Source organism: Hyla sarda, chromosome 9 (assembly GCF_029499605.1).
Source record: "Hyla sarda isolate aHylSar1 chromosome 9, aHylSar1.hap1, whole genome shotgun sequence".
Taxonomy (NCBI): Eukaryota; Metazoa; Chordata; class Amphibia; order Anura; family Hylidae; genus Hyla; species Hyla sarda.
The window spans coordinates 11,841,740-11,851,614 of NC_079197.1; the positions used below are offsets into that span (position 1 = coordinate 11,841,740).

Sequence of the window (9,875 nt, forward strand, 5' to 3'; positions counted from 1 at the left end):
ACCGTGCGGTTTAATTAATGATATATTTTTATAATTCGGACATTTCCGCATGCGGTGATACCATATATGTTTATTTTTATTTACACTGTGTTTTTTTTTTTATGGGAAAAGGGGGGTGATTCAAAATTTTAATAGGGGAGGAGTTAAATGATATTCATTCACTTTTTTTTTCACTTTTTTTTTGCAGTGTTATAGGTCCCATAGGGACCTATAACACTGCACACACTGATCTCTTATACTGATCATTGTTATCCCATAGGGACCTATAACACTGCACACACTGATCATTGTTATCCCATAGGGACCTATAACACTGCACACACTGATCATTGTTATCCCATAGGGACCTATAACACTGCACACACTGATCTTTATCATTGATCATTGTTATCCCATAGGGACCTATAACACTGCACACACTGATCATTGTTATCCCATAGGGACCTATAACACTGCACACACTGATCTCTTATACTGATCATTGTTATCCCATAGGGACCTATAACACTGCACACACTGATCTTCATCATTGATCACTGGTTTCTCATAGGAAACCAGTGATCGATGATTCTGCCGCTTGACTGCTCATGTCTGGATCTCAGGCACTGAGCAGTCATTCGGCGATCGGACAGCGAGGAGGCAGGTAGGGGCCCTCCCGCTGTCCTGTAAGCTGTTCGGGATCCCGCGATTTCGCCGCGGCTATCCCGAACAGCCCACTGAGTTAACCGGCAGCTTTCACTTTCGGTTTTAGCCGCGCGGCTCAGCTCTGAGCGCGCGGCTAAAGGGTTAATAGCATGCGTCGCCGTGATCGGCGCTGCACGCTATTAGCGGCGGGTCCCGGTTTCACTATGACACCGGGCCCGCTGTGATATGATGCGGGGTTACCGTGTAACCCCGCGTTATATCAGGAGAGCAGGACCAAGGACGTACCGGTACGTCCTTGGTCCTTAAGGGGTTAAAGTGTACCTGTCAATAAAAAATAAAAATACTTTTGACGGGTTCTAGAGACATGTCTAAAATCTGTATTGATCTCACACCCCCCAGAACACTCAGACCGCACCAATCAAAACTTCTGATAGGTCTCTGATACGACATATCAAAAATATATATATATATATGTGACAGTGCCCATTTAGGTATTTACTATTATTAAAAGAAAAAGTGGAATAGGGTTTATTAATATAAGCCTTATATAATATGTTTCCTACAAAAAGAAGAAGAACTCTTCTCATCCCCCCCCCCCCCCCCCGAAAAAAAAAAAAAACAGGAAGATTTGGTGGCTGATACTTACTGTATATGACATCTGAATTGTGTATATATCACTTTCCACAGCTGTCACTGAAGTTTGTCGCAGAGTTGTGTACAGGTCAGTGGACTTTGTTATACCTTATTTTTATCAATCCATCTTTTTTCTTTGTCAAAAAAACTCGTACTAAAAAATAGGAAAAAATAACCAATGATTAACATGGATAATAAAAATACTAAAAATAGAGATATAAGGTTATAGGTGTAACCAGATAGACTGTGCACTAAATGTAGATACGATCATTCTAAAATAAGGTATAGAACAAGTCACGTGATATATGTCACATTAAAGGGGTACTCCGGTGAAAACCTTTTTTCTTTTAAATCAACTGGTGTCAGAAAGTTAAACATATTTGTAAATTACTTCTATTAAAAAATCTTAATCCTTCCAGTACTTATTAGCTGCTGAATGCTACAGAGGAAATTCTTTTCTTTTTGGAACACTGATGACATCACGAGCACAGTGCTCTCTGCTGACATCTCTGTCCATTTTAGCAACCGATGTATGCTAAGGGCAGCATGGTGGCTCAGTGGTTAGCACTGCTGCCTTGCAGTGCTGGGGACTTGGGTTCAAATCCCACTAAGGACAACAATAAATAAAGCATTATTATTATTATAATAACGTCAGCAGAGAGAACTGTGCTCGTGATGTCATCAGAGAGCATTCCAAAAAGAAAAGAATTTCCTCTGTTGTATTCAGCAGCTAATAAGTACAGGAAGGATTAAGATTTTTTTTTAATAAAAGTCATTTACAAATATGTTTAACTTTCTGCCACCAGTTGATTTCAAAGAAAAAAGGTTTTCACCGGAGTACCCCTTTAAGTATTTAAAGTGGTGCGAGAGTGCCATCTTGTGGGCATTTATTAATTTACACAACACTGTAACGCAGCCAGTCCGCTATGTAGAGTTTTATGATCGGCGCCATTTTTGAAGACTGAACTAATCAGATTTTTAGCTCCTCTTTAATCGCGCTCTTTCCTCCTCCATGCTTTATACTACAACTTACTATTCTGCTAGTGGGGTCTCCTCAGCACCCACATGTATGGAAATATATATATTCTTATACCTTGACCACAAAGCCATTTATCACCAAACTTTCCATCATTGTCTGGTGTTGTCTCCTCCATTTTTCGTTGTTTTTCAAACTTCTGAAATTCACGTCACAAAATGTCTCAGTATACAGTGGTCCCTCAAGTTACAATATTAATTGGTTCCGGGACGACCATTGTATGTTGAAACCATTGTATGTTGAGACCAGAACTCTATGAAAACCTGGTAATTGGTTCTAAAGGCACCAAAATGTCATCCAAAAATAGGAAAAAGTGAGGCTTAGAGAAAAATAAGTAGATAACTAATATAGATAAAGCAAATCCTTACATATAAAAGTAATAAAGCTGAAATCACTGTCTATGTCAGTGCTTCCCAAGCAGGGAGCCTCCAGCTGTTGCAAAACTACAACTCCCAGCATGCCCGGACAGCCAAAGGCTGTCCGGGCATGCTGGGAGTTGTAGTTTTGCAACAGCTGGGGGCACCCTGCTTGGGAAACACTGGTCTATGCAGAGGACAGGAGCTTCTTCAGGGTCCTATACAGTTCACAGAGTGTCCTAAAAAAGTAACATGGAGCCGTCCTCACCTGGTGTCCAAAGGAGCAGGTAACCCTGGTACAGGTAAAGAGTACAGAACATGTAATACCTCCCTGTACTGTAGGGGGCGCTACCAGACATCAGTCAGTGCATACACTTCAGTAATACAGGTAAAGAGTACAGAACATGTAATACCTCCCTGTACTGTAGGGGGCGCTACCAGACATCAGTCAGTGCATACACTTCAGTAATACAGGTAAAGGGTACAGAACATGTAATACCTCCCTGTACTGTAGGGGGCACTACCAGACACCAGTCAGTGCATACACTTCAGTAATACAGGTAAAGAGTACAGAACATGTAATACCTCCCTGTACTGTAGGGAGCGCTACCAGACACCAGTCAGTGCATACACTTCAGTAATACAGGAAAAGTGTCCAGAACATGTAATACCTCCCTGTACTGTAGGGGGCGCTACCAGACACCAGTCAGTGCATACACTTCAGTAATACAGGTAAAGAGTAGTACAGAACATGTAATACCTCCCTGTACTGTAGGGGGCGCTACCAGACATCAGTCAGTGCATACACTTCAGTAATACAGGTAAAGAGTACAGAACATGTAATACCTCCCTGTACTGTAGGGGGCGCTACCAGACATCAGTCAGTGCATACACTTCAGTAATACAGGGATTTTACCAGTGAAATGTCCATTCTGATTAGTCAGTTCTTCCAGCTATCGATATGTTTTGCAGATCTGGACTGTCCGTAGCATTGTATGTTGAATCTGGTTTTAACTTACAATGGTCCAGAAAAGACCATTGTATGTTGAAACTATTGTATGTTGAGGCCATTGTAAGTTGAGGGATCACTGTAAACCACAATGATCGAGCAGTTTTATGTATTTGTTTCTCAGGTCTCCTCATTCCTTTCCCCATAACCTTGGTCTGTTACAGTCTCCTGAGTCGATATATCCTCAACGTGAATCCAGTGAACACTCTCACGAACATCATGGTCTCCAAATCCGTGCAGATGATATTTGTCTCCTTGATCATCTTCGCTTTTTGCTATTTTCCAGTCCATATCACCAGAACCGTGGGGGGGGGGGGGGGGGAGGGGGTTACTATCACCTTGTTTTTCCTAACATGTGTTGTTTTCTAAAAAAAAAAAGTTGGGGTGGCCTATTACCTCACCAGGATCGGGAACAATTGCTGTATGGATTCTATAATATATAGATTTGCAGATTTAAAGGGGTTCTCCACCATAAGGTGATTTTAGTACGTACCTGGCAGACAGTAATGGACATGCTTAGGAAGGATCTGAGCTGGTCTTGGGGCTAAATGTCTATGTTGTGAGATTACATAACACTGTGACTAGCTTTTTGTGAACGGGTATTTCCTGTTTGACTTTTCTTTTTTTGACTACAAATCCCACAATTCCATTTCCCCTCCCACACATCAGCCACCCCACCCATTGAAACATAAATGAGCTGCAGACCTGTGGTTTTCAATCAGGGTGCCTCCAGTTGTTACATTAGTTGCAGATTGATCTCTCTCCCACCAAGCGATCCCTCCACCCATTGAAGCAGACAGGCTCCCTGTCATCAGCTGACTAGTAAGTCAGGTCTCGGTCGCATTGCAACCTGGGAAAAATCTGAGACAACAGTCATTTTGTATGCTGGTAAAAATAAATATTGGGGTGAAAATCACAGAAGAATTGTGAGAAAACCGTCACACACAGGTACAGACACTATATTATGAACGACACTAACTTTACAGCCCCTGTAGCATAGTCAAATAAGAAAAACATTCCTGGAATACCCCTTTAATAGAACACTCACAGGACGGCAAAGACAAGATGGTAAAGAAAAACCAGGTGGCAGCTTTAGAAGATCATCACCATGGTCATCCCTCGAGCAAGACGAAAAAACGATCGTCCCATAGCCCCGCCCCCCCATGATGTCACACCCCACCCCCTCAATGCAAGTCTATGGGAGGGGGCGTGACAGCTGTCACGCCCCCTCCCATAGACTTGCATTGAGGGGGCAGGGCGGGAGGTAATGAGTGGGCGTGGCTATGACGTCACAAGCTCCCGGCGCAGGCTCCAGCGTTCGGAACATTTTAAAGTGTATCTGTCAATAAAAAATACTTTTGACGGGTTCTAGAGACATGTCTAAAATCTGTATTGGTCTAACACCCCCCAGAACACTCAAACCGCACCAATCAAAACTTCTGATAGGTCTCTGATACGACATATCAAAAAAAAAATTATGTGACAGTGCCCATTTAGGTATTTACTATTATTAAAAGAAAAAGTGGAATTGCAAGCGGAATAGGGTTTATTAATATAAGCTATATATAATATGTTTCCTACAAAAAGAAGAAGAACTCTTCTCATTCCCCCCCCCCCGCCCAAAAAAAAAAAAACAGGAAGATTTGGTGGCTGATACTTACTGTATATGACATCTGAATTGTGTATATATCACTTTCCACAGCTGTCACTGAAGCTTGTCGCAGAGTTGTGTACAGGTCAGTGGACTTTGTTATACTTTATTTTTATCAATCCATCTTTTTTCTTTGTCAAAAAAAACTTGTACTAAAAATTAAGAGGAAAAAATAACCAATGATTAACATGGATAATAAAAATACTGAAAATAGAGATATAAGGTTATAGGTGTAACTGTGGAAAGACTGCAAAGGTATTGAGGATACCACAATACTGGCTGCCACCATACTATGGGAAAGCCACAGGCAAAATGCAGAGGAGGATATTTGGAGGTCATGTAAAAAGCTACAGTGGAACTGCAATGGGTGTTGCTTCTATGCCATGTGATTGGCTACAATGGAACTGCAATGGGTGTTGCTTCTATGCCATGTGATTGGCTACATTGGAACTGCAATGGGTGTTGCTTCTATGCTATGTGATTGGCTACAATGGAACTGCAATGGGTGTTGCTTCTATGCCATGTGATTGGCTACAATGGAACTGCAATGGGTGTTGCTTCTATGCCATGCGATTGGCTGCATTGGAACTGCAATGGGTGTTGCTTCTATGCCATGTGATTGGCTACAATGGAACTGCAATGGGTGTTGCTTATATGCCATGTGATTGGCTACATTGGAACTGCAATGGGTGTTGCTTCTATGCCATGTGATTGGCTACAATGGAACTGCAATGGGTGCTACCTCTATGTCATTTGAAATGCTACCATGGAACTGCAATGGGGGTGTCTCTATGTCATTTTCCCCTCTTTTCTAACTTGGTTAAAGGGGTACTCCCGTTGAAAACTTTTTTTTTTAATCAACTGGTGCCAGAAAGTTAATCAGATTTGAAAATGACTTCTATTAAAAAATCTTAATCTTTCCAGTACTTTTTAGGGTCTGTATACTAAAGAGGAAATGGTTTTCTTTTTGGAACACAGTGCTCTCTGCTGACATCTCTGTCCATTTTAAGAACTGTAGAACTGTCCAAAGTAGGAGAAAATCCCCATAGCAAACATATGCTGCTCTGGACAGTTCCTAAAATGGACAGAGATTTCAGCAGAGAGCACTGTGCTCGTGATGTCAGCAGAGAGCTCTGTGTACCAAAAAGAAAACCATTTCCTCTGTAGTATACAGACCCTAAAAAGTACTGGAAGGATTAAGATTTTTTAATAGAAGTAATTTAAGATTTAAGATTTTTTAATAGAAGTAATTTACAAATCTGTTTAACTTTCTGGCACCAGTTGATTTAAAAAAAAAAAAAAAAAAAAAAGTACCCCTTTAATTGTCAAGTATGTTTTTGATACTTAGACTTGCCTTGGAATTAAAATATTATATAGGGTATAACTAGTTGTGTTTTGAGTTTTTCAACCGTATTGTTATGTGATTTGTTACACTATTTATTTTGTAACATCCTGGCGATGTTGTCTTGCTAAATTAAGAGATTTTAGATTCTAATACAACCAACTATATATTAAACCTTAAAGGAAAACTGTCAGCTTGCTCCCCCCATACTAACCAGCAGTACTGGCACAGGTGGCGTAACTGGCACTCTGACATCAGAGCCGCTCGTCCGCAGCGCCGCTCAGCCCCTAATATTCCTCCCCCCCTCTTCTCCCCGCTCTGTAATGAAGAGAGGAGGGAGGAGAAGAATATTGATGAGCTGGGCGGCGCTGTGGACGAGCGGCACTGATGTCAGAGTGCCAGTTACGCCGCCTGTTCCAGTTAGCACCTAATTAGCATATACAGAAAAACAAAGATTTCGGCCGAACGGCGCAGCAGATCCAGGCACGGTAGGCATCAAACTGATCAGCGTCCCCCCCCCCCCCACTACCAGCCAGTACTGCTGGGGGGGGGGGAGCATGCTGACAGTTTTCCTTTAAGTTACCACAAGATTTAGAAGGGGAAGCAACGCTGATGTTATCTGTAATTTCTCATTTGTGTATCTAATTTTTCAGCTGAAAACTACATTCGGGATGGAGAACACTTCTACAAATTACACCGGGTGTCAGCCGCAAACAATTAATCCTTTCATCCCGATCTTCCTGAGATTCATCTTCTTCATTGGGTTTGTGATGAACTGTATCAGTTTGTGGATATTCTGGTTTCGAGTAAAACAATGGAACTCCACAGTGATTCTCCAGTTCAACTTGGCCATCTCCGATGCCATCATCACCCCGGCTGCTCCTCTGATCATCATCTACTCTTTGACCGACAACTGGACCTTCGGAACCTTCTTCTGCCAGTTTAAGGTCTTCCTCCTCAGCACCCACATGTATGGAAGTATATATTTTCTTACGCTGATCAGTGTTCACAGATACTTTTCAGTTGCCCAAAATGTTAAAAGGAAGGCCTTGACCACAAAGCCATTTATCACAAAACTTTCCATCGTTGTCTGGGGTTGTCTCCTTGCACAAGGAATTCCATTTTTCTTTGTCCTCAAAACTTCAGAAGTTCACGGAGTCACGAAATGTCTCAGTTTCCATCAAACAGATCAAGCGGTTTTATTTTTTGTTTGGAACTGGATCATCCTCTTCTCAGGTCTCCTAATTCCTTTCACCATAACCTTGGTCTGCTACAGTCTCCTGAGTCGATTCATACTCAACGTGAATCCAGTGAACACTCTCACGAATGTCATGGTCTCCAAATCCGTGCAGATGATATTTGTCTCCCTTATCATCTTTATAATCTGTTATATTCCAGTCCATATCACCAGAACCACGGGGGTTACCATCACCTTGTTTTTCCCATCTATGTGTTCTTTATTAAAAAATGTTGAAGTAGCCTATTACATCACCTGGATGCTATCGGGTACCAATTGTTGTTTGGATCCCATCCTGTACTGTTTTGCCTCAGAAAGGTTTAAGCACACGTTCACGAGCTGGTGTAGTTGTCTTAAACGTGGAAAAGCTAATAAAAACACATTAGACAATATGCCAAGTAACCAAGTAGAGTCAACTTCAGAACAACATCGTCCTCTCCATATTGTGAGCACCGCCGACACAGGTTTCTCACTGTCAACTGGGGGTGAAAAATGACTGTAGCTACCAGGACATGTTGAGAGTTGTAAATTAGCAATAGCTGGGTCTGTCCTGCTGAGGACCACTCAAGAATGCTATAGCTAATAATATTCCAGGCATTAAAATCTGATGATTTTATGCGTAAATAAATAATATTTTTAAATAAAAAAACAATACAAATAAAATAAAAAAATCAAGAATGCTTGAGAATCAGATCATGTTTTATTTTTAAATATATATATATCTTTAAGTGACCGTTCGTCAAGTCTCCATTTTCTTATCCCTTTTCTGAGACATCTGGGAAGAGAGATTCTAAAATCCTTGTACCGACTGTTAAATATTATCACTATTGCATTGTGCTCTCAATCACAGGGCCGTGGGGTCGGGAAGCCAAACGCACCAAATCCTCTGTTTTTACTCTCTGACCCAAGCTCCAACTCCTTCATAAATGACTCATGTATAATAATTATTAATAATAAATGTACTGTAGTCAAATATGGCTTTTTGTCACCTATAACTATAACTCAAGTCAATTATAAAATATCTCATTTTATACAATAATTATATTTTCTGCTTTTACCTATATTTGGGTAAGATTTAGTACACTGTTCTACTTCCTCCTGGGACAAGCAGGTCGGCTACTGCTGACTCATTATGTCTCTATAAATGTAGAAGGAGCACCTTAAAGGGGAATTCTGGTATCAGATAATTGTTAAAGGGGTAGTCCAGTGGTGAAAAACTTATCCCCTATCCTAAGAATAGGGGATAAGTTTGAGATCGCGGGGGGTCCGACCGCTGGGACCCCTTGCGATCTCTCTGTATGGGGGCCAGGCTTTCCGGCCAGATAGCGGGGGTTGACCTCCGCACTAAGCGGCGGCCGGCGCGCCCCCTCAATACATCTATGGCAGAGCCGGAGATTGCCGAAGGCAGCGTTTCGGCTCTGCCATAGAGTTGTATTGAGGGGGCGTGTCGGCTGCCGCTTCGTGCGCAGGTCGACACGCCCCCTTCCCGTGGGCTGTCGGGGCTCCGTACAGGAGATCGCAGGGGGCCCCAGCCGTCGGAACCCCCCCCCCCCCCCCCCCCGCGATCTCAAACTTATCCCCTAACTTTAGCATAGGGGATAAGTTGTTCACCACTGGGTCACCACTGGACTACTCCTTAAAGATAATTTAAAAGATATATAACTTGCCAATATAATGTTCTCACAAATTGTACTGACTTTTTCATGTTTCTGTTTGAAATACCCCTATTAGGAAGTTGTGTAGTCCTTTTATTGTCAGTGTGATGTCTTAGCAGCTCTCCGACTTCTCCCCCTCCTCTGACAGGTAGTTGTGTAGTCCTCTTAGTGTCAATGTGTTGTCTCAGCAGCTCCTAGCTCCCCTCCTTCTCCTGACAGGAAGTTGCGTAGTTCCCTCACCATCAGTGTGGTGTTGTCTCAGAAGCTACCTGGCTCTCCCCCCTCACAAGACAGTGCATCATCCTCTGCTG

At 42.2% G+C, this 9,875-nt stretch overlaps 1 protein-coding gene across 1 annotated transcript; it reads left to right on the forward strand.

Moving 5' to 3' along the window:
* The first annotated feature begins 7,343 nt into the window (after positions 1-7,343).
* On the forward strand, positions 7,344-8,405 carry LOC130291587 (lysophosphatidic acid receptor 6-like). The gene has a single exon (XM_056540520.1). The coding sequence runs from the start codon at positions 7,344-7,346 to the stop codon at positions 8,403-8,405; it is 1,062 nt and encodes a 353-aa protein (XP_056396495.1).
* The last annotated feature ends 1,470 nt before the right edge of the window (positions 8,406-9,875 follow it).

Excerpts from the sequence above, each read along its gene's own strand:
- LOC130291587 (XM_056540520.1), top strand. The coding sequence starts at position 7,344 with ATGGAGAACACTTCTACAAATTACACCGGGTGTCAGCCGCAAACAATT.